This window comes from Arvicanthis niloticus, chromosome 12 (genome assembly GCF_011762505.2).
Source record: "Arvicanthis niloticus isolate mArvNil1 chromosome 12, mArvNil1.pat.X, whole genome shotgun sequence".
Lineage (NCBI taxonomy): Eukaryota > Metazoa > Chordata > Mammalia > Rodentia > Muridae > Arvicanthis > Arvicanthis niloticus.
In genome coordinates this window covers 19,537,497-19,563,202 of record NC_047669.1, presented here as the reverse complement: position 1 = coordinate 19,563,202, position 25,706 = coordinate 19,537,497, and the positions used below count along the sequence as shown (strand labels likewise).

The 25,706-nt window shown below is 39.8% G+C and overlaps 1 protein-coding gene across 14 annotated transcripts in view; it reads right to left on the bottom strand.

Moving 5' to 3' along the window:
- Positions 1–25,706, bottom strand: part of Lrch3 (leucine rich repeats and calponin homology domain containing 3) — a 107,231-nt gene that overhangs the window by 37,418 nt on the left and 44,107 nt on the right. For 7 of the 14 annotated variants that reach the window (XR_013113561.1, XR_013113564.1, XR_013113563.1 and 4 more), the window contains exons 4-10: positions 23,821–23,926; positions 19,829–19,965; positions 17,543–17,652; positions 9,121–9,214; positions 7,533–7,650; positions 3,140–3,291; positions 890–966 (exon numbers count right to left, since the gene is read on the bottom strand). Coding sequence is in view for 7 of the 14 variants with exons in the window: in XM_076942828.1 (XP_076798943.1) it covers positions 890–966; positions 3,140–3,291; positions 7,533–7,650; positions 9,121–9,214; positions 17,543–17,652; positions 19,829–19,965; positions 23,821–23,926 (794 nt within the window). In the remaining 7 variants the exon portion in view is untranslated. The remainder of the gene's footprint in view (positions 1–889; positions 967–3,139; positions 3,292–7,532; positions 7,651–9,120; positions 9,215–17,542; positions 17,653–19,828; positions 19,966–23,820; positions 23,927–25,706) is intronic. The other 7 variants (XR_013113562.1, XR_013113565.1, XM_076942829.1 and 4 more) reach the window with 1 other exon arrangement.

The window sequence follows — 25,706 nt, the reverse complement described above, 5'->3', positions numbered from 1 at the left end:
ACTTACAGATGAATGAGAGATGCTACATAGTAAATTTCATGTCATTTAAGAACAGACATACTGGGCTGGAGAGATGGCTCAGTGGTTAAGAGCATTGACTGCTCTTCCAGAGGTCCTGAGTTGAATTTCTAGTAATCACACGGTGGTTCACAACCATCTGTAATGGGATCAGACACCCTCTTCTGGTGTGTCTGAAGGTAGCAACAATGTATTTACATACAGGAAATCAATCAATCAATCAATCTTAAAAAAAAAAAACAAAAACAAAAACCAGACATATCTCTGAGTTCAAGACCAGCCTGGTCTACCAAGTGAGTTCTAGGACAGTCAGGGCTACATAGAGGAACCATGACTTAAAAAACAAATAAACAAAAAGACAAAAAGGACAGATATATCAAACCTACTATTTTTTAAGATTTCATACACAAAGATCAAAGACTAAAATAACAAAAATTAACTACTGTGATACAGTTTATAGTCAATCATTTTGGAATTCTAGAATGAAAACCAGCATTGAGCTGATTTAGAAGAAGGAAGACTCTAAGTAGAGTGGAAAGTGTATATGCAGAAGGAATAAATAAATATAAGGCTTCTGAAAATCTTTAAATTTTTATGCTTAAATAAATACTTATCTCTACAAAATTTTATTACTACTAAGTACTTTCAAACCAATTAATTCTAAAGTAAGGGTCTGGATTTGGAACCAAGTAATTTTACTCTTTTTAAATATGGTATTAGAACAAATGCAGACTGATCTAGTTTTAAATAGCCTCTAAGGCACACATAAACCAAATATCTTCATTATATTTGGATTTGCACAAAATAAAATCAATTCACTTATTAGTAAGTTTCAAGAAAGAAAGAATTAAGCTGAATTGCTTTTTCAAACCTGTTTTGATGTGAGTATCTCTTCATGTCTTCTGTTTTTTGGAATTCTCTAATGGGTACTGGCTTTACTGGTGAACCCTAGACCCCCCACCCCCCAAAAAAAAAGTCGGAAAATAAATTTAACACACATACTATATTAAAATGCAGTAATCATATATTCAACTAGTTTGACTTTTAGAAAATTGTACACCGAAAATGATTTTGATAGGCTTTTTCCTTGGTGAGCTTTGTGTTTAAAAGCATGCAGGCTAGCAGAGTGTGATGGTGTGTGGCTCCACACTCAGGCGGCTAAGGCAAAAGAATGATGAGTTTGAGGACAGCCTGAGTGACATACAAGACTCTCTCTCAAAACACAAAACAAGGGCTGGTGAGATGGATCAGTGTGTAAACGCACTTGCTGTGCAAACCCCGCAACCTGAGTTTGATCTCCAGAGCCTAAAAAACGCTGGGTGGAAAAAAACAATTTCACAAAATTGTCTTCTGACCTCCATGTTGAACACATTGGGGTATGAACATACACACACACACACAGAGCCCCCAAAAACGAAACTATAAGGTGTATTACATAGGCTTTGATAAATAAAAATATGCAAAATCTATGAATAGATTTTTTTACAAGGCTCCTGTCTCACTAAATTAGTGGCTAAACAGAGTGATATTTTCAGAATAGGAACCTTTGAGACTGGGGAGGTGGTGGGTACACATGTCTGATCCCAGTACTAGGGAAGCAGAGGCAGGCAGATCTCTGTTAAGTGAGGCCAGCTTGGTTTACAAAATGAGTTCCAGGACAGCAGGCTCTGTAGAAAGACCCTGTCTCAAAAAACAAAACCCCTCAGAAACTACCTACTTACAGGCCTAGCTGCACCTGCAAAGTTACTTCATCAGTGTCAACTTCACAGATTGCTAATTTAAACTAATTGCTTCATCATACTTTCACAAATACCCATTTTAGAAAACTATATGACACAAAAATACCAAGAGCTTTATTCCATAGAGTCACATGGCTACCACACATGAGTTAGCTAGAGTTTAAAAACACTGCAAGGAGCCTCTACAACGTGTTAGGGAAAGAGTGATCCAACATTTCTCAGTAGGCCAGTAAGCAGTATCTGTATAGACACCTCACCTAGACAACCTAATGCATTTGCAAGTCATTAAAGAAAGAGGGGACAGGAGAAGAAAAGGGATTTCTGTAAAGAGTATTATGCAGTATTATTAATTTAAATTTTATTAGACAGTAACTCTTGGCTCCAGCAGAGAGACTGACAGCTTAAACCATAAGGCAGTTTTGTCAATCACTGGTCTATCATTATCTCTTGGCTACAGGGTATGATTTTATCTGATTTTAGAAACAAGAATCTTCTGAACTGCAACAAAACTCCACTGTATTCAAAAGCCTCCACCAGGAACCAAAGGCTTCTTTTAAGGAATGCTGTTACTCCACATCGCCCTCCACTTGAAGCAACTGATTCGTGATTTCTGAAAGTTTAATACATCGTTTTTTCAAAAAAGGCCCCTAGTGTTTCTCAAACAACCCCTGCTCAGGGCCTGGGACAAACTCCAGACATCAACACAGCACACACTAAAATGAAGCCATTTTACTACACTGACTAGATAGATTGAAGAATGCTATTTTACTTGAGACCCTTGAGGAACTGGCAGAGATTCTACAGTGGTCTGAATGGTTACTTGTTTTTTAGCCAATTCAATGCTTCATTATAAGAGACGCCAAGAATTTTAATAGCAAACAATTTATATTCTGTTAAATCAGGATAAAAGCAACAGTATAATTAAACTTATTAATATTCTATGGGTAAGTTGAATGTTTCCTCAAACGTCAACTTTGGTTTAATTATCTATCAAATTAAGGTTTGTAATTAGCAGTAATAAAAAAGCAAAACAATCAAGCAAAAAAGACCATCCAGAAAGCAAAACTACCTAGCAATGAGAAGTATCCTATCCCGTGTACTTCCTTCAGAGGCCTAAGGTCATACTCAGATCTCCTTTCACTGCCTCTTCAAAGGAATAAAACCTGCCTGCTTATCTAAGGAATAAAACTGGAATCATTTTTGAGACTACTTTCTGACTTTTCCAATTTAAATCTGAAAACTGCAGGACTAAAACAATAAGAGAAAATAAACAATTAGCCCTAAACCAATAAATGACTGAAATGACAAGGACCTCACCCATCACCAACTGCTCTCAGTAGGGATAGGAACTTCAGTCTAGAAAGGATAAAAGGGGACACTGCTACCTCATGGGAGATTCTCCGTTGTTCAATGTACGCCATAAACTGTGAGCTGAGACTGTTCGTGTCCAGGCTTTTGAGCTGTTTCACATCATTTTCTTCTTCTTCTGTAGTACAGCTGTCAATGTAGTCAATCTGATCCAGATCATTCTCCACTGTACGTATACACACACAGACACACACATGAAGAAAGAGAGAGATTCAAAATTAAACAGCTAATAAAGTGCCTTGGCATTTTCTTAAATTGCATTCTCCTGGGGCTGGAGATAGCTTAGTGGTTAAGAGCACTGGCTATTTTTCTAGAGGTCCTGAGTTCAATTCCCAACACCCACATGGTGGCTCACAACCATATGTAATGGGATCAGATGCCCTCTTCTGGTATGTCTGAGGACAGTAACAATACATAAATAAATATTTTAAAAATTACGTTTTCCTTTTCTCCTGTGTCTGTGTATGCAGAAAGAATGTTGTTTCAATGAAACAAGTCTTTATTATTTAGTCTATGGTTCCTCACAAAAAAATCATCTCTTATAAAACCTTAGTCCAAATACACTGAAAAAATGCAACAACTCGGGGTGAGCCCTTGGCATCTATTTTCTCTGGTGTTTTAAACAGGGTAGCCTGAGTCCAAGAGAGAAGATGCTTGCTGTTTAAAGAGTGATAGCTGCATCATCTTTTCATGAGTTTGGGGTTCAGAAAATGTAAGCCATTCAAAAGAAAGTAGAAGACAACAAAAAAGACACAGGAGAAGAAGAAACTGGAGTTGGAAAAAAAGAAACTTATTGACTGTTTCCCTTCCTGTGGCTCAAACTAAAAAAAAAAAAAGAGAGAACAAAGATTTCTCTATTTAGAAAATTACTTACTAGAGGTCAATGTGTTAGATTATTTTGCGGCAATTTGTAGTGAAAGGGAATCATCTGAAGAATTTTCTCTTTTCAAGATTCTTTATTAAAAACTCAAATACTGACTGGACAAATGTATCCTATAACTCATTAAACAAAACGTCTATTCCACTAAAAGAGATACTTTAGAGGAAAGGGAGGCAGCTAAAGATACAGCCATATAACTGCTGCATCTGGTAAGCTTCTGAACATCCATCATTCCTAAGTTAAAGCTAACTACTTATAACAGCTGGTTAAAATGGCACTCTAAGAAAGACCTTGCTGTGAAGAAGTTTCTCAAGCAATGCACTAAACCCTAACTACTGTTTTATGCTGTTCCACTGTGCCATAACACTGAATTGAACTGAACTGCAGTTATTATTAAATCAAATTTTGTGTTACATGTTTATTAAGATCTAACGTTTTCCCAACTAAAATAGTTTATATATTATGACTATTTCTCAAGACAGTAACATCAGGTTTTCATACTTATCCAGATCAGCACAGTCAAAATTTGATGATGATTTTATAGTTATATTTCAGTTCAGAAAAGCCACATTTCAGCTTTTAAACTGTGTATGTGATTTATCTGTGGTGTGTGCATGTGTGCAAGTGTATGTGTGGTCACAGGTGCATGTGTGTCCATGTGGAGGTGCGAGGTTGCTGTCAGGTGTCTTCATTGTTAGCCACTTTACTTTTAATTTAGCTAATGATCTTTTCTTGCTTTACATTTTTTACAGGGGGCACATATGCATGCCACACAGGTGGAGGCCACATTTATTATTCAGGGGCACATATGCCAATACATATGTGTGGAGATGGCCTTTATTACTTGGAAGGGCATGTATGCTATGCAGATGATCACAAGTCGCATTTCTTATGGAGGTGGGGGATGTATGCCATGGTACATGTGTAGACGTCAGAGGGGAATCTGCAGAAACTGCTTCTTTCCTTCTGTCATTCGAGTCTCAGGGATGAAGCTCAAGTCAGAAACATTGGTTACAGCACCTTCACCCAGTGAGCCACCTCGATTATCCTCTACTTTATTTTTTGAAACAAAAGTTTCTCATGGACCCCAGAGCTCAACATTTTGGTTAAAGTAGGTGCCAGTGGGCGTCAGGGATCTACCTACCAAGCGCTGGGTCTGCAGATGTGTGCTGCCATGTCTATATTTCTGAGGATGCTTGGAATAAAACTTAGCCCCCATTTTATCTCAGCAAGCATTTTATCTACCGACGCCATCTATCTCCCCAGTTTCCAGATTCTGCATCTCAGCTACTCAATACCTACACAGTGGACACAGTACTGAAAGCACAGCTGGAATGTGTACTGAGTCTTCAATGAAATGTACTACAGAAATGTGCTACAGTTCTCACATGAGAACAAAATTTAAAATAAAATTACTAAAACATGAATGGAATGGTAAGTGAAAGGAATAAAGAAAAATGTCAAGCCAGACAGGACAAAACAACAACTGTAACTGACATCATTAGAAATGCAAGTGCTTCTCCATCCCATGTGCAGTCACCAAAGGCAGACCCTGATGTGGATGCCCCATCCCCTGTGCAGTCACCAAAGGTAGACACTGATGTGGATGTCAGGAAGTGTATGCTGACAGGAGCCTGATAGAGCTGTCTCCTTAGAGGTCTGCCAGAGCCTGACATATACAGAGGTGGATGCTCACAGCTAACCATTGAGCTGATCAAGGGGTTCCCAATGGAGGAGTGAGAGAGAAGACTGAAGGAGCTGAAAGGGTTTGCGGCCCCATGAAGAGAGCAACAATACCAACCAACCAGAGTTCCCAGGGTCTAAACCACCAGCCTGGGAGCACATAGGGAAGGACCCATAGCTCCAGCTGTATATGTAGGGGAGGATGACATTGTCGGGCATAGGTGGGTGAGGGAGTCCTTGGTCCAGTGAAGGCTAGATGCCGAGCGTGGGGGAATTTGAGGGTGGAGAGGTGGGAGTGGGGGGGAGTAAATGGGGGCACATCCTCATAGAAGCAGGAGGAAGGGGGATGGGATAGGAAGTTCCTGGGGGGTGGGGTGGGGCTAGTGGGTAAGGAGATAACATCTGAAACGTAAATAAAATATCCAAAAAAAAAAAAAAAAAAAATGCAAATGCTTCTCAAAAACATGCATTTCTAAAAAAAATCTAAGTAATTTCTCCCTCAGCACTGGCCCACAAAATGCCAGCATTTGGCTTTAAAATTCACATTAAAAGAATATAGAGTAGAATTCTAAAACCTGTTTCAGAAGTACATGGAATCAGAGAGAACTCAATTTATTTTATAAAAACTACTAAGTTCTAAGTGTTAGAATAAGAGAAGTTGGGGTTTAGAAGCCCCAGAGAACATTAAAGTCAACACCAGGCTATGCAGGAAGATGGGCATGCTGGTAGGCACCGATGGTCCCAGCTGCTCACGAGGCTGACGTAAGGTTACTTGAATTCAGGAGTTTGAGGTCAGCCTGGATATTGGGGTGAAAACTCAGTTTTGAACAATGTTAGTTAAATGACTGAGTAGGCAAAAACATTTGCTACTAGGCCTGATGACCCAAATTTGATCCTTGAGACCTGAAAGGTGGAAGAAAAGAACAGGTTGTCCCCTACCCTCACCATACCTGTGGTGGCATACCCCTTGACAATAAATAACTATTTAAAAAAGTTAAAAATTAGCCGGGCAGTGGTGGCGCACGCCTTTAATCCCAGCACTTGGGAGGCAGAGGCAGGTGGATTTCTGAGTTCGAGGCCAGCCTGGTCTACAGAGTGAGTTCCAGGACTAGCCAGGGCTACACAGAGAAACCCTGTCTCCAAAAACCAAAAAAAAAAAAAAAAAAAAAAAAAAAAAAAAAGCTAAAAATTAATACAAGCAAATACCATTAATTGCTAAAAAGCTCAGGAAATCTGTTTAAAATGGAGAATCTTAAAAAGAGGCAATGTTCCTTCAGAAGACTGTATGTAGTAAGATCAAGATGAACAAAGACCTACTCCAAATAAACTGACCTTCCTAAAGGTTCCCCTGAAATAGTAAACTTTTTCTTTCTTTGTGATATATAAACAGAAGTCTTCAGAAGAGTGAATGATCTATAAAGAAGCGAACAAAACAGCGGGTGTGACCAAGACTGCTTCAAAACTGTAAGGCGACCAGCAACTTCCTACTTCTGTGCCATGCCTTCCAGGTCTACTGCTGTGCCCTCCTAGTCAGGAGGGACTGGATCCCTCTGGAACCCTAAGCCAAATTAACTCCTGTAAACAACAACAAAAAAGTAAAGGTGGGAGTTGGGCTGTGTTGTGAAGTCCTTGTCTACCGTGCCTAAGACCCTGGGTTCAATCCTCAGTACTACAAAACCAGGTGTGGTGGGACACCACTGTCCCCCCAGGGCTGGGGAGGAGGAGACAAACAGATCAGGTGGAGGCAGGAAGATCAGAAGTTCAACATCATCCTTGGCTACATAAGGGGTTTGAGGCCAGTCAGGGTTACAGGAGAGCCTGTTCTATAACAAGGTCATGTGTACCTCCGCCATTCGTGACCACACTGCTGCGATTCTCCAGGTACTGGCTTTCTCTCCGTTGTCTTTGCTCTTTAGTAATCTCTGCCACTCGAAGAGGTAGATCCGAAAATTCGTCTGTAGGCTTAAAAAGCAGAAACATTAAAAACTATCATTTCCAATTTTAGATAACATACAGTACAGGAATATAAACTATAATCTACAAAGAAGAAGAAAAAGCAAAAAGTTTTAGAAATTGTCAGCAAATATATAATTCTATGAATATAATTAATCCAACTGAAATGTATACTTTAAATAGGCAAACTTTACCACAATTAACAAAAATAGAAGGATATTCAGAACTGTAAGTAAATATATACATAGGTTTAAAATTATCTATCTATCTATCAATATTTAAAGATAGCCACCAAGACATACATACATGCATACATACACATATATACCTAACTACAAATTTCAAGTAAATTTTGATCTAATTTTGTTTTGACTTACTATTTATTTAATTTATTTACTTATTTGACAGGGTCTCACTATGTAGCTCTGGCTAGCCTAGAACTCACTATCTAGTCCTGGTTAGCCTTAAACTCAAAGATCCACCTGCTACTGCCTCCTGACACTGAGATTCAAGGCACTCAAGGCATTGTGCTACTCACTAGGCTTCTGTTTGGACTCTTAATGACACAATGTTATAAAATGTCTGTTATCAGCCACTCTAGCAAAAGTGTAGTCATTTAATTGATAGTTAAAATATATCCTAGCAATTTTAAATGATGGAAAATCTATAGTATTAATTAATCAAAGCAAGAACCCATGTAATTTGTGGCATGTGAATGAACTCACTGAGATTCCCACCTTCTGTGGGGCTCCAGCCAGGGCCTGCTGGAGAGGACTCACTTTTGAGCTCCACGTCCTCCCCAGTCAGTGTCCAGTCCTGTGCACCTTTACAGCCTCCAGAACACCCCTCCTATCACCATCTCACTGCAGACCATCCTGGCCCTTATGTTCTAGATGTCAGGGCTTCCATGGGGGTGAGACAGTTGCTATGCAGTGCAAGCTGTCCTAGAACTTACTGCATAGGCCAGGCTATCTTCAAATCATGGTCCTCCTGTTTCAGCCTCCTAAGAGCTAGGATTATAGAGATGTGCCACCATAGCCAACTAGGCTTCAGCTTTAACCACCTCAACTCCTCCTCAGATTTCCAAATATCCATACATAAGACGGTAACAAATGTGAAAGAAGATACATGGCAAAAGATGCTAGTAAAACAAACAGTGTAGAATCCTCAGATGCTAGTAAAACAAACAGTGTAGAATCCTCAGATGCTAGTAAAACAAACAGTGTAGAATCCTCAGATGCTAGTAAAACAAACAGTGTAGAATCCTCAGATGCTAGTAAAACAAACAGTGTAGAATCCTCAGATGCTAGTAAAACAAACAGTGTAGAATCCTCAGATGGTAGGACTATGCAGGGTTTTTGCTTCTTGACATTTCTCTATTTTACCTAATAAATTGAATTCCAATTTAGATATTCCCCTGTTAATTTAATTTCTTTTTCTAAGTCAGGAGTTTTAACACATGAACAGAAGAACACTTACCTCATTCCCTGACCATCTCTTATCACCACTATCCACACTATTGAAGCCTGAATCAAGGGCTCCGTAAGGACGGCCTGAGTACAGTTCTTCATGGCTGTCCAAAATAAGTGTTACTTGTTACTATGAGGTTTTATAATTTTTTAAAGTAGCATTTGAAGTTAGCCAGTCACAATTTTATTAACCAACACTCTCATGACACTTGGCCACATAATTATTAGAGCTAAGTGATCATTCTCTGAGCTTTTTAAGAAGAAAATTGTAATTAGGAACAAAGTAAACAGAATAGTATGAGCCCCCAAACTCAGAATCCACTCTGAAAAGCACCACTGCTCAATTTTGTTTTCATTGCACTCATTTTTAATGTCAGCTTACAAAGTAATGAATTTCATCTCACAGCCTCTCCATACTTGGTGCCATCACACTTGCCATTATGGGTTCACATCCCTCCGTCCTTATTTCCCTCCCTCCCAGTTGTTTTCTTTCTCCTGTTAACCCTCTTTCTGCTTTTCATCACAGGTCTTCCACTGCCCTGTTTCCATTCCTTAAGATCTCTTCCTCCACACTCAGGATCCTCTTTCACACACAGGCAAATATAGGTCCTCACAGAAACGAGAACATCATTCTCATCTGACTTTGGCAGTAGTGAAATCCTGGCTTTCCGGGCTAAGTTTGGCAGTATTCTTTCTCTGTCAATGGACAGCACTGGTGCTAGCTCCTCTTTAATTTGGTACAATTTAGGCATGAATCTATCTGGTCCTGGACCTCTCTTTGTTGGACACTTGATTACAGCGTCAGTTTCACTGATTGTTACTGCCCTAAGTTTTTTATACCTTCTTAACTTTGTAGGTCATAAGTATCTAAGAATTTACCCACTTAAGAGATCTTCTGTGGTTTTGGAATATAATACTCCAACAATTCTCCATATTTTGTTGAACTCTGTAGTAACCTCCCCTTCTGCATCTCTAATTTCTGTGTCTACTCTCTCTAGTGGTTAATTTGGCCAGGAGTTTGTCAATCTTGATTATTTATCAAGTGCCCATCTGTCTTATTAAGTCAATGTGTTGTCCTTTCAGTCTGCAGGTCATTAACTTCTGCCCCTATCTTTACAATGGCCTTCCATTTTCTACTTTGGAGCTTGGATTGTTACCATTTTTCTAGGACCCCAGGGTGCACCATTATGCTACTTAAAGCACAATCTCCAGAATCTCTTCTGAATCCTCCACGCTCTCTGCATGGCTCCCACTGCTTAGCATACTGTCTTTTGTTTTTCTGCCCTTTTCCTGGGATTGTTCACTTCCTCTAAATTTCCAAAGCTCTGTCTCTATTCTCTCCTTTCCCAGTCACACAAAAACAGCTCCTAGTCTACTTTTGCGGACATCTCTGCTACTCTGTAATTTTTGTTTCCTTTAAACCTATAGCCATTCTCTATATCCCTCCATTGTTTTTGTTTTAAGTTTTATTTATTTTATGCTGTTTTGAGATAGGGTCCACTACGCCACCTTGGATGTCCTGGAACTCACAATGTAGACAAAGATGGCCCAGAACTCACAAAGATCCATGTGCTGCTGCCCCTGAGCACTGGATTAAATTTGTGTGCCACTACACCTGGCTTGTTTTTATCTTTAGTAATATTTTTCCAAATAAAATTTACATACATTTAAATATTAGCCTTATATTATATAACCTTAACAAAATACTGTATCTTTGTAATTCTATCACAATATAAGACATTTCTATTTGTCAGAACGTTTTCATACACTTCTCTGTAGTTAATTCTGGTCATCTTGTTATTATTGTTAGAGAAACCACTGTTTTGAGGTGTTTAGGTCTTAAATTGGTGTGGAAACTTGAGTAACAGTTCCTAGGGATACATATAACCATCAGGAATCTCAGATATTTTGCTAAGCATTAACAGTGCAAGATGCCACACCCTGACTCCACTCATGGAAGACCCTGAGGCAGGCCAAACTGACTGTCAGCAGCAGACAGCTGTCTGCTGGGTCTTGTGGTAGAAAAAACAACTAGCTTTGATGGAGGGGAGGGAAATGGAATTGTGCATGCTGGCTGTGCCAGAGGCTAATGAGTAGCTAGTTCCCCAAACTCACAGAACTACACATTCCACCCGGCAGAGGTTACTGTCTGAACATCACGTCTCAGCCGAGCTGCAAAAGCACTGAAAGCTCTGTCCTGCACCTCTGTCAACAGTGACTGAGCACCCTGGTCGTCCTGCACCTCTGTCAAGTGACTGAGCGCCCTGGTCGTCCTGCACCTCTGTCAGCAGTGACTGAGTGCCCTGGTCGTCCTGCACCTCTGTCAGCTGTGACTGAGTGCCCTGGTCGTCCTGCACCTCTGTCAGCAGTGACTGAGTGCCCTGGCTGCTCTACAGCCTCACTTTTGCTATGTCACCTTTCTTTAGCTGTGGCTCTATATGGATAGTCAGTGTCTTAATTTGCATTCCTGTGATCAATAACAACATTGAGTACTTTGTTATAGGTACTGACCATATAAATTTCTTTTTGAAGAGTCCTTTCAAGCTCATTTCTCATTGGGTTGTCTATTACTAAGTTGTAGGTATTTGCTGTACATCTGGATACAGGTTGCTTTACAAATATTTTCCCAGCCAGGGCTGCTAACACTTTCTTTGGATGGACGGCTGCTCCTAGGTTTGATGATGTTTAACTTATTCTTTCCTTTATAGCTACCATCATCTCTGTGATCAGCAGGATATTCATGTGTGTGTGTGTTCCTCAATCACTCCCCACTTTATTTTCCAGCAGTGTCTTGAGTTATGAGTTATAAAATCATGTTACTATGTACCAGAACATAAAATGACAACTGGATACTATCACTTAACCTCTGTAAAACAGTTGGAACATTTCTGTTCACTTGTAAAACAAACCAAACCTGCATGTGAACGCAAGGCAGCTTTAAAGGCTTGTCACTTTCTATACTGATAGAGGTGACTGGAGGTGGGTGGTACTCCTGTCCCCAGTCAGCCCCCTGTAGTATGTCTAATAAACATCTTTTCTTTCCCTCTTTTTTTTTTTTTTTTTTTTTTTTGGGTGAGACTGTTTCTCTGAATAGCCCTGGCTGTCCTGGAACTCTCTCTGTAGATCAGGCTAGCTTAGAACTCAGATCTGCCTGCCTCTGTCTCCTGAGCACTGGGAGGCAGTGTGATACTACCACCAGGCTTAAATTTATTTTCTTAATGACAAACGAAAGGTCCCACTTTATAGGCAATAAAGATCTATTTGCCCAAAGTATGAAAAGATATACATGAAAAAGCATATTTATCTTCTGGCATTTTTTACCCCTGCCTGTCCCCACAGAGATCATTTAACTTAAAAGCAAAAACAAAACAAAAAGTAAAAACACTTCTCAGTATAATTATAAGCTTACTTTTCTAAAGAAAAATTTCTCTAACTTTATATTTAATAATTCACATTACCCCAAAGTTGGTAAGGTAGTACAATGAATAAGCTGTTTCACTGATAATGTTTCTAAGATTTGTCTGAAAGCCCAGACCTTAAGGTATCCCGTGCATTTCAACACAGCAAAGTCAGGGCAACGTGACCACGTGTAAGAGCTACCTAGTGAAGTACATAAACCATACTAGAAAAAATCTCCTGGGAGGCAGGTTACATAGCCTAATGGTAGAAAACTTGCCTGGCATATGCACTACGTCTACTTCAACCGAGCATGTGCATCAATCATTTACTGAGTATCACACAATGGTTTAGATGTTAAGAATATTAAGTATGAATAAAGGATGGTCTCTTGCTTTTAGAAGATCAGGGTTTTTTGAACAAAATTAATTCAGTGGTTAGAATTAAGAGAAGCAGGTTTTTCTTTTTTGATTCCAGAGGTTCACTCTGCAGTCCAGGGTCTACCTTGAACTCATGACCCTCCTAGGTGCTAAGACTATAAATACTCTATCAATACTCGCTAGATGGATTTTTCTTACCAGTGGCTTAGTGTTCCCTTAGTTTGGGTTTGCAGTCACATCAACAGAAATAAATATGTTTAGCCAGTAACATAAAGCTGCTTAAAATTATCTTATTAAAAACCAGGTCTCAGCTAGGCAGTGGTAGAGCACACTCTTAATGCCAGCACTCTGGGGGCAGAGGCAGGAGGATCTCTGAGTTTGAGGCCAGCCTGGTCTACAGAGTGAGTTCCAGGACAGCCAGGGCTCCACAGAGAAACCTGACTTGAGTCTCTATGTCTCATTAATGAAAACCACAGTGCACTAAACAAAGCAAAAGTGACGAATGCAACTCACCAGGTTGATGATGGGGACACTTGTATCTGGAAATTAGTAAAAATTTGGAATTTTTATAAATTCATTTCTGGAAATTTCTGTGGGTGCTGGGGTTTGTGGTAGTATTGTCTTTTTAAAAAATAAACATAAAATTTTTTATTGGCACATACTATTTCAAATATTAATGTATTTTATAAAGACATTTTCATATAATTAATTATATCATATACTTTGGCCACTACTCCCATGCCATTTAGTTGTTAAAGACAGAGCTTTGTTTGGTATCAGGCTCAGGGTCCTCTGCCTGCTTCCAAGTGCAGGGGTTAAAGTAAGTACTAGTATGCTAAACTTGTAGGTCATTAAAAAAAATTATACACAAACATAAGGATGGTTAAATCTGGCTAGGCAAGATGGTGCATACCTTTAATTCCAGCACTCAGGAGGCAGAGACAGGCAGATCTGAGTTAAAGGCCGGCCTGGTCTACTTAACAAGTTCCAGGCCAGCCAGGGTTATATAGTAAGATGCTGTCTCAAAAAACAAAAATGGGCTGGAGAGACAGCTCAGAGGTTAAGAGCACTGACTGCTCTTCTAGAGGTCCTGGGTTCAATTCCCAGCAACCACATAGTGGCTCACAACCATCTGTAATGGGATCTGATGCCTTCTTCTGGTGTGTTTGAAGACAGCTACAGTGTGCTCACATACATAAAACAAATAAATCTTCAAAAAAACAAACAAACCAAACAAACAAAATAAGAAACAAGATCAAAAGATACATAAATCTAAGAACTGAAATCTACGCATGTGTCATCATTTGTCTTGAATGTTCCAGGAGTTAAAGGACTCCTTCCCCCTCCTCCCCCCTCTGAGACAGGGTTTCTCTGTGTAGCCTTGGCTGTCCTGGAACTCACTCTGTAGATCAGGCTGGCCTTGAACTCAGAAATCCGCCTGCCTCTGCCTCCCAAGTGCTGGGATTAGAGGCGTGTGCTGAGTTAAGGGACTCTTTAGGAGGCTCAGTCAATCCTAGCCTGATTATCATGCTTAATATTTACATAGATTTTTATGGTCACCTAGGGAACTTTCAGATTCAGGATATTTGATATTTGAGAACTATTACTAGAGTAATAAGCACCACAACGATTACATTGAAAATGGAAACTCAGAGAGATTAAACAGCTTAGTACCCTATGAAGACAGAAACTCAAAACCAAGAGCCTCTGGCTCCATGCCTACTCGTTGAATAAATAGTCAATAACTACAACGCAAGTTTATTAATCTGTTACTCTGAAAGAAAAACAGGAAGGTACAACATTTTATTCCCTGGTACCTGAGGAGCAAAATGAAATATTACATCTTCAATATTCATGAAGTACTAGTTCCAAGATTCTTTAGATACCCAAATCCAGGGAGACTGAAATGATACCATGTAAGATATCAAAGCTTTTCCATAAAGTCTATGGATATCATCTGTGTGTTTTGTTGTTGCTGCTAAGAAAGGGTCTTATGTAGTCTAGGCTGGCCTTGAATGCCCTATGTTGCCAAGGATAATTTTCCCACATGCTAGGATTACAAGAATGTACCACCCTACCCAGCAGGGTTTGTTTGAGATAGGGTTGTCTATGATAAGTATAAATTCCTGGGTTCAAGCCATCCTCCTGCTTAAGTCTCCCGATGGGGAAGAGGGGGTGAAAATACAGACACATGTTAACAAAGCTGATGACCTACCTACGTACTTTATCGTCTCTAAATCGTTCAACTGCCTAATACACTATGCAGGGCATGCAAGTGGTGGCCATGCTGCATTGTTTAAGAAATAATGATGAGAAAAACGTGAAAATGTCTAACACAGGTCCATCTCTGTTTTTCCTGAATACTTTCAATCCACACTTGATTGACTCCATGGGAACAGAGGGCCAGCTATATAGACATATATGTAACAAATTAAAATTTCTAGTATGTCTGAAACAACAGTTTGCCTCTGAAAAAACAGAAACTCTAGAAAGCAGCCTGATTATGACTGACGTGACTAGCGAGTGTGACACTGATTATGACTGACATGACTAAAGAGTGTGACAGAGACTGCAATGTGTCAGTTCTATCACTTCTGACTCCTTTGGAGAGAAATGACATCTTTATGCTATTTAGATTTCCCATTTACTCAGAAACCTGAAAGAACATTTTCCCATTAACTCAAGCCCTTTATCTGTTAGCAAATATACACTCAAGTCTTTTGCCATGTAATTTAACTAATACTTTATGTATTTTAAATTCTATATGTACTACAATATATACAAAAATGAATTAGGCTAGTCTCAGAACTAAGGAACAGGTCACAGAGAAGCAGGTCCTGCAAACAGTAACTGAGCCCTCAATCAAAGTGCACCATTCATTACCGTCTCCTCAGGCAGGTCTTCAAACACACTCCTGCATCCACCGTCATTAGCCAGCTCCCACTCAAACCCCACAGCAGCGGCAGCAGCAGCCATTTCATGTTCCTACCCTGCTATTTCAGGGGAGGGGAGCTTTCCTTCCAAGGATCACCAACTCCAACAGAAAATCAATTGTGTACACGAGAAAGAAAAGACAACTTTGATTTGTTCTAAGTCTTGTTAGAGTACCACATAAAATACCTTAAACTTAAAATAGGAAAACCAAGGCTTCTGTTCACACCTAACAACTATTTATTTCCATATCAAAAGCAACCAACTGAGTTAGGAGAAAAAGCAACAGAAAGAGAAAACAGATGGTGAAATGGAACAGTTGGCAGTAAGATGCAAGTCATTTCATGATCCTCACTGCCAACATCCTCCTCCTCCAAGAGGCCTATGCATGGCACAGGACATTGCTCAATCTCCACCAACTGCCCACAGCCTTAGCATCCTCTTCCCATGCCAGTCCTCCCAGAGGTGAACACTGAACTGAGAGTGTTCTCGGTAGGTGTGGTTACAGTGTGACTGTCAGTCTCTTTGCTGCATTAGCTTACGCTTAAGCAACTAGGTTAGAGCTATTATTCAAATATCCCTCGGTGTCCAAGTCTTCGATCTAATAGCCAGACTAAGCACTCTGGAATGTCATTACAAAGATCTTCTGATGATTTTACGTGGAGGAAAGCAGCAATGGTCTGCTTAAGTCAGAGTCTCTTTCACTCAACAACTATTTTCTGAGTAATGCCTGTCTATGCCACATGCTCAGTTGAGAGAGGAGGACCCGAAGGGAGGTGGAATCTGCAGCAAAGGGTGGGACTCAAGTCCCCATGGGGTAACTCTATTTACCCGACAAGTCCTGTTGTATATACGTGCAATTTTCAGATGGCTTCAGAGTACTCCTGTATAATATGAAACACTTAAATCTTTCATTTTAATAATTTCTAATGAAGCCTTAAAGCTATAATAAATTCTCTTTTCTGAATATGATGCATATTTAATACACCATACCAATGCCTGGCTATATCTGCTTTTAGAAACCACACAGACATTTGTTGATCTATTTTAGTCTAGAAAATTGCAAAGCAAGCTCATCTGGACTGTTGCCTCAGCAAAACCTGGCAGGTTCCAAACAAAGCCCGGGCCGTTCTCTCCTGAGTAAAGTCCATGAGCATCATAGCATCTTTACTGGGATATCTATCTCAACTTCTGGAAGACTTATAAATTGAATTCCTGTACTTATATTGCTCCACACAATTGGGAGTGGTAAGTAGACAGATGATCTTACACGGCACGTGCTATGTCACTGAGGGATTCATAGACTAAAAGATCCTGAAGTGATGTCAACATGCAACAAAGCCAACCCCGCTTTACACTTATAAAGGGAAATGAAGCAAATGTCCAGGTGACTTGCTATAAGTCAGAAATCTTTTCAGTGGCAGAGCTAAGGTTAGTATTCAAGCTATTCAAAGCAGTGAATTTTAACTGGGGGCCTGACAGGCAGGGATAGTGGCACTATTTGGCTATCTGGAAACAGTTCAGTGTGTTACTGGTATCTAGGAGGTAAGAGGCCAGGATGCTAATCACACACAAAATAGGGAACAGCCTCTTAGACTGCACTTTGTAGGATCTATGTAACCAATTCACATTTCATTTAAGCATTTTGAGGCTAGACAATTTAAGAATAAAGTTTATTTGATTTTCTCTGTGATGTATTATGACCCAAGAATAAAACATACTTACCAGGAGCCAAATCCCAAGGGTCTCCGTTCATAATCTGGCAGATCTGGAGCAGTCTTACAAGCTTGTATGTTCAGGTATTTAAATATGTGAATTTTGCCTTTTATACATATCTAAATAAAATAACAAATGCAGCCAAATTACTATTTATCCAAAATATAGGTGTTCTTTTAAAAATATTACTATTATTTTATATGTATGGGTGTTTTACTAGCATGCATGTCTGTGTACCAAGTGCTTGCCTGGTGCCCACAGAGACCAACAGAGACTATTAGATCTCCTTGAAGTAGGGTTCCAAACATTTGTGAGCAGCCCTGTGGATGCTGGGTCACCAGTGGGACCAGGTTCCCTGGAATATAGAGTGTTCTGAACTGATAAGCCACCTCTCCAGCCCCCGAGATGTTCTCGCTCTCTTTTTAAATCAAAATTAGCTTTTGGTGTAACATAAATTGGGCTTTTAAGGCATCTCTATTAAACACACACTGATTAGTTATACACATCCAGAACGTTAGAGATTTCCCTCTAGGTATTAATCATGTACAATTACATTTTACATGCTGATCTCTGTAGGAAAGAACTAGCAATGATAAAATGGTGGATTTATACACATACAATTTTTGATGTGTCCTGTCTCACCAGTCAAACAAATTCTTTAGGCTGATGAAATGCTTTATATTTTTGAGACTAAATATGCTTATGTGTTAAAAACTTAGTTGTCAGCTGACTCTTAAGCAGTGATTGGATCAAGTGGGCTCTAATATGATCAATGAATTAATGCAGGATGACTTAGTTCATGGCTATATGGTCCATCGGGAGCTGGGCTTGGCTGGAGGAAGACAGCACTGGGGTAGGCCTCTGAAGGGTGTATCTGGTCCCTGAAGCCCTCCTCTCTGTCTCTGTTCCCTGGCTGTTGTGAGGTGAGCAGCTTCTTCTGCCATATGCGCCTGTTGCCTGGATACCATGTCTCACCACAGGTCCACAGCAATGCATGTGAGGTGAGCAGCCTCTTCTGCCATATGCTCCTGTTGCCTGGATGCCATGTCTCACCACAGGTCCACAGCAATGGAGTCAGATGGCTGAAACCTCTGAAACCAGGAACCTTACTTCTTTTAACTTACTTTCTCTCAAGTACTTTGTCATCAATTAAAAACTGACTAATACAAACCTTTGTGTAGTTATGAAGTTCTCCTATGACTTTTACAGATTCTATAATGACCATCATAAGCCTGCAAAGTGAGGGTTCCCTGGAACCCACATAAAGGGAGAGAACCAACTCCAAGAACTTGTCCTCTGAACCCCACATGCCAGAGCAATGTGCACAGATTCAATGGAAAAAATAACTTTTAACAAAGCTCAAAGTGAAAATTATGGGTGTGGCAAATGTTTTATGGCTTATAGGATATAATCTACCTCACAGTTACTAGCTGTATTTTAGTTACGCACAAGCAAATGAGCTACCAGGTTAAATGAGGAACTTAGCACTACAGGAAACGGGGAGGCACAGAAACAAGAGCAGCATGACGACACTGAGAACTTTTAGTTTGGAAGGCTGTTGTCTGTGCCATTTATGTTCTCCAATTCAAGCTTTAATAGGAGAAAATTTCAAAAAGATTATTAAAAATCTCAAATCTTATTAGAAAACTAGCTTCTTTATTGTTGTTTTGCTTTTATTATTGTTTTCCGAGACAGGGTTTCTCTGTGTAGCCCTGGCCATCCTGGAACTATAAATTGGCTTGCTCTGCCTCCAAGCACTGGGATTAAAGGCATTTGCCACTACCACCTGGCCAGAAAACTAATTTTTGAGAAATTCTTCAACTTAAAGTGCCCTGGACTGGGGAGCAAGAGAAAGCACAGTCAGCAAACGGATGGTTGGCTTGTGCAAACATGAGGATTGGGATCTTCAGTGCCCACATCAAAGCACCAGACCTGGGGAGTGGAGGCAGGAGGACCTTAGGCTTGCCGGCTGGTTAGGCTAGCTCAATCGCTGAACTCTAAGTTCGAGAAGTGAGAGAGTTCAGTGTTTTTGGAGTGTTGTCTCCAAAAACAAACAAACAAACAAACAAACACTGGTAAGTCAGAGAATGATTGAGGAAGATACCTAACGCACACACAAATGTGCCAAAGTAATGAAAGGAAAATGCTTTTAGAAACATCAAAATTTTTCTTCCATCCCTTTCCTAAGGGAGTGTGTGGTGGTGGTGAATGACAAGACAGACACAGTGCATATAAGGAGAATTTCCTTTACCTTTCCAACAGAAGTTGCCTTCAGCAGACTTTACCCATGCTTACCTGTGCAGGAGGCGACTGAAGCGGGTTGTTATCCAAGGTGATCACCTGGAGGTGCCGGAGGTTCCGGTAACAAACTGGGATCACTGTGATTTTATTGCACGAGAAGTCAAGTCGTATCAAAGGCACCTCTGCCAGCTCTGCATGGAAGTCAAGTGGAAGGAATAGCCACTGATTATTCTGAAACCAGTTTTGTACACATTTCCAGTTCATTGTAGCAAATTTGAAAAACCGTTTACCTCTATTCTTAGGAACTAACAAGGTATAAGAGAAAATCTGATTGCTCAGAGACAGGAATACTACCAAAAATCAAGCAGTTTGACTCTTTCCCTGTTCCTAGGACTACTTAGTTCTCAGAAACTAGATACCATTAAAAATAAATAAATAAAAGGAGGGTATCTGGAGTCTTTATAAATAGCTAAAGTTACACAGAAGACGCCTGAGTCCACAGTCCCAAGTCACTCAGATGGCCATTCACAGTCACACCACAGGAACCAGAAAGTTTTCCTCTACTGAAATCGTACCAACAGGCTCCAGACCCAGGGAGTGAGGCTCCTCAGGAAGTGAGGATGTGCCAACAGTTGGAGACAGAGGATGTAAAAGTAAAGACAACAGCAACTCCACCTTCTCCACTGCCCTGCCTTAGCCCACTCCTGAAGGTCAGTAATAAGAAATGCATACAATCGTAAACAACAGATGCCAGACACATCGTGCTTTGGAGAAACCACACAGTCCCATATAAAAGATCCCCTCAGTATAATGCATAGCCTCTTGCTTAATTACCCTTCAACAATTTCTGCCCAATGTATTCAGAACTTCTATGATGCTGTGTGCAGATTGGACCTGACCCAGAGATACTGAAAAGTCTCCAACAGCATGTAAGACAAAAACAAAAATGAACTAATAAAAGAAGAAAGAAAGAACAAGTAAGTACATAGGAACAGAAGGAAATTTGGAAAACTATGTCTTTAATTTCAGGGAAATATGATATGAAATCACTAGAATATAATTTTTTCTAAAAAGTCATGTAATAGCAAGCATTTTATAATGGTATAAACTGAAAATTCTGAATGAATTTCAGAAATTAAAAAATTCAAGAATTGAACTATTTTACTCTATAGTAACACAAAATGGTGCAGAAAAAAAATTAAGAAAACTCAAGAGGATCAAAGATTTAGTCACAACATTAAGTTTGAAAAATGGAACAGAAAAACCAGAAAAGAAATTATCAAGAAGAGGAAGGGGGCCAGCAAGATGACCCAGTAAGCAGGTGTGGTGGCACACGGGAGGCCTTGGGAACACTTGGAAGGCAGAGGCAGGCAAATCCCTGTGAGTTTGGTGCCAGCCTTGTTTACACAGAGAGTTCCAGGACAGCCAGTGCTACACAGGAAGCAATGGGAGACTCTGGCTTATTCAAAGGAAAAAAAAACTCAGTACATAAAACACAAAAAAGGAGCTTGCTGCTGAGTCTGAAAGGTTAGCCCTTGAATCCACACCAAAGAAGGAAGGAACGAAGTTGTTGTCTGACCACACACTGCACGGTGGCACATGCATACACACCCAGATAAATAAATCTAAGATGGGGGAAGCTACCAGGTCTCAACCCCAAGTCAGCTAAGTGCAGCACCTGTAAACACACTCAGGAGGCTAGGGCAGAACTGCCAGAAGCCAGGGTTGTAACAGTGTGAGTTTCAGGCTAGCCACCACTCCATAGCAAGACTCTGCCTCCAACACCCCCCCCCCACACACACACACACCATCTTCCCTCCCAAACCACCTTTTAAAAACAGTCAAAAAATACTGGAGGAAATAGCCAACAAAACTAATAAAAATGTTCCTGGCCATTGAAACTTGAATATTGGGAGTGGAGTGGGGGTGGAGATAGCATGAGGAAAAGAAATATTAATAATTACTCTATGCTTTTAATATCTTTTGAATGATATTTAGTGAAAATTAATTAAAATGAAAATGGTTATATAACAAAAGATACAGCACCAACTAAGAAAAGAATGCTATAGATTACTAATTAATGCTCAAATAAACCTCCTGCTATCTCAGGCGAATAAACATGCTGATTACAAACCATGCAATTAAACATTTAGAACTGTAATTCATATTTAAAGCAGTCTATAATAGAGATAAATTAGATGATTTATACTGTACTTGTCATCTGAAAACCCCATTTTTATCAAAACCTCAATGTTGCTAGGCATGGTGACACTAACTTGCAATCCCAGCACTTGTAAGGCTGAAGCAGGAGTGTTGATGAGAGGGGAAGAGGGAGAGAGGGAGAGAGGGAAGGAGGGAAGGAGGGAAGGAGGGAGGGGGAGACAGAGAAATGAATGTATGGGATTATTAAGACACAGGTCATCCCGGGTTGGTGGTACCAAGAGGCAATGGAGGAAAGGCCTGAGGGCAGGGGGGTGGGTGTGAAGGAGACCAGACAAGTTCACTGACAGCATGGGGGATGCCAGCTACAGTGATGGACAAAGGGGAACTGAGGCAATCCTTTTCTAACGTGTTTGCTGAAGATCCAACATGTCAAACGTACATTGCAACTAATCACTTTACTTGATCAAACTGGAATACATGTTTGGACTTTGCAGAAAAAGCAAAAGCATCACTATTTAATGTCTATTATAAATTCTGTCATGTCTTATAGAACCTAGATCTCTGTTAGGAAAGTGTTGCTGTTGTGTTTCCTTCCTTGTTTACTTTGGGACATGGTCTCTAGAGTGAGGCAGGCCTCACTCTCACTCCAGTCCGTCCTGCCGATGCTGAGGTACAGGCATACACCATCATATTAGACTCTGTTCTTAGTGTTAAGTACACTTTCTGAAATGTACATGAATTATTTTCTAGAATTTGCTTTTAATTGATCTAGAGAATTAGGAGGACATATATGTATATTTTTTCTGGAAATTTTCTTATATAAATGAACTTTCATGTGCCTGTCACATGCTAATACAATGATCAACTCATAGTGATTCTTATTTCATATATAAAAAATATTTATAAGAAAATTACATATATAAAAGATATATATGAAATAATATATACATTATCCATACATACTAAATGAAATCACCATGAACTGTGGCAGCGTGTGACAATCACATAGAAGTTCATTTATATAAGAAATTTTATATGACTAAACTATATTAATATAGTTTGAATTTAATTAAAAATGGTTCTCATTCTCATTTTCAGTCTTTCTTTTCATATATTTGTGAGCATTTGATACATTTTAATTTGTTTCATCATTCTGTCCCTCAAATTCACACGTCAGAGTTTATGGCCACCCTAAGGTAACCTGTCTTCTCTCTCATGGGACTCACTTCATTTGTTACTGTGTACCACCTCCACACACTTCAGCAGACCTTGTTTGAATGTTTCCAGGGAAGGATAAAATTAAGTTCAACTCCAACTCTAACGATCCCATTTAATTTTCACAGTGCTTTATAAAGCGAACTAACGCATCACACCAGACTACCCCCCTTCATCAAGCACACTACACGTCTCCACATGGCTGTGCTTGGTTAAATCCACACTGACACTGACAACAGCTCACAAGTAGAGGATGGAAAATGGAATCCCTGAGCAAAGGTTGCACAATTTTCATCTCAAGGTTTTGTTGTTTTGCTGGTATTGGGGATTGAACCTCCAGTCTTGACCGCTAGCCAAGCGCTCCACCACTGAACTACATGGGTCTTGATGTGTTGCCCTGCTGGCCTCAGACTCATGGCCATCCTCCCTGTAACTCTGGCCTTCAGACAGGTTACCTCCTGAGCATCTGGGTACCAGGCCAGGCCAGGAGGCCCAGGTCATCCTCGTTTTCTAAAGTGCACAACCGAGAGGATGATGCTAGCTAAATAAGCCATCAGAGCGTAAGTACTGGCTCTGACCTGTACATAGGTTTGGCTTGTGCCCATCAAGCAATATGGCTTATAATGAAAGACAAACACCAGCAAAACAATTAGTTCACAGTTTCTTACCTTCAGGCAAGCGTAGAAGATGATTTCTCCTCACATTAAAGTCCCTCAAGGCTTCCAGATTACCAATTTGGGAAGGTACAGTCTGAATTTCATTGCAACTCACATCCTATTTCAAAGAGTAGAAAGGTAAGATTATGTTAATCACAAACTTACCTGCTTTAAACTATTTACAACATGAGATTAGATAATGACCACATCCTTCCTGGTGTGTGTGTGTGTGTGTGTGTGTGTGTGTGTGTGTGTGAGAGAGAGAGAGAGAGAGAGAGAGAGAGAGAGAGAGAGAGAGAGAGAGAGAGAGAGTAACAACCACATCCTTACATCCTTTTCCTGGTGTGTGTGTGTGTGTGTGTGTGTGAGAGAGAGAGAGAGAGAGAGAGAGAGAGAGAGAGAGAGAGAGAGTAACAACCACATCCTTACATCCTTTTCCTGGTGTGTGTGTGTGTGTGTGTGTGAGAGAGAGAGAGAGAGAGAAAGAGAGAGAGAGAGAGAGAGAGAGAGATCAGATAATAACCACATCCCTTCCTGGTGTGTTTGTGCATGTGTGTGTGCGTGCGTGCGTGTGTGTACATAAAATCATCCTGTACTCAAAAATAATACAGTTTGTACTCTCTTTAATTTATTTTAATTTATAGGCTTTTTAACTCGTTCTTTATATTTTATATAGGTTTATAAATATTTTTGAAATTAAAATTATATAGCTTAAGATGTTAATAGAAAGCTTAGAATACTAAGTCAAATAAAAATGTTGGTAAAAAGGTAAAGCAGAAAAAGATATATTTTACTTTATACTATTCTAAATAAAATATAAAAAATGATTAAAAATTATCATACAGAAAAGCTGCCATTTTTCAAAATACCAGTTAGATTGTTCAAAAACATAAAATTAAAATGTAAGGAATGACTCTAATTTTTATACAACTGCATATAAAGGGAAATTTATACTAAAGCTTAAACAACTCAAAAGCTATGGAAAAGTAGGCTGGTAGTATCCAGTCAGTCTGAGTCTAATACACAGCATCCGGAGGCCTCCTGGTTGCTTGCTTAAAAGCTTGATTTTTCAACTGGCTTGAAAAAGTGACTAGCTACAGCTTCCAAGATGAATAAATGCAAAGCTCTTTAATTCTGAGACTAGCCAGAATGACGTAGAAAATCATAACCGTGTGCAGCAGACGGGGGCTCAAGCTGTCCAGGAATAGTTAAAAGCCCTCTGACACACTAGTGAAGAACTGACACACCATTACAAAGCCAGGCTGCTCACCATGCGCTTCCATAAGCTCTAGACAGCTTAAAGACTTTTTATTACACTTATTATTTATTCGTGGATCAGAGGCAGTAGGGGAAATTGTTGAGTGTGGAGATCAGAGGACAATTTGTGGGATTTGGTTCTTTTCTGCCGATTGGCCTCAGGGATGCAATTAAGGTTGTTTGGCTTAGCTGCAAACACTATTACTTGTTGACCCATCTTGCTGGCCCCAAACATTATTTTATCTTTTTCAAAAGAGAAAAGAATATAATTTTCACCTTTCCTATTCATTAATAACTGAAGTAGGATCAAAAATTAGATTTTGAAGTCCAGCGCTCTAAGCATCAAACTTAAAAAGGGCAGTAAAAGAAGTTGAAAAGGCACGGAACGTGGGTCTGTGTAAGGACTTTAGTACTTTATGCTGTAAAATCTCTCAGAAAACACCCGTGTCAATAGAAAGACATTTACTCTCACCCAGAAAGGGGTGGGAAGGAAAGAGAGAAGGATGTGGTAAAAAATACCATCAGGGAAACCAGAGGCTTTAAAGTTACTTCCTCTGTCAGAAGTTCCCTGAATAACTGAGGGCATCCATTAGCCCCTTTTCAAGAAACCAGTAGTTTCTCAAACATGTATCCATCTGCTG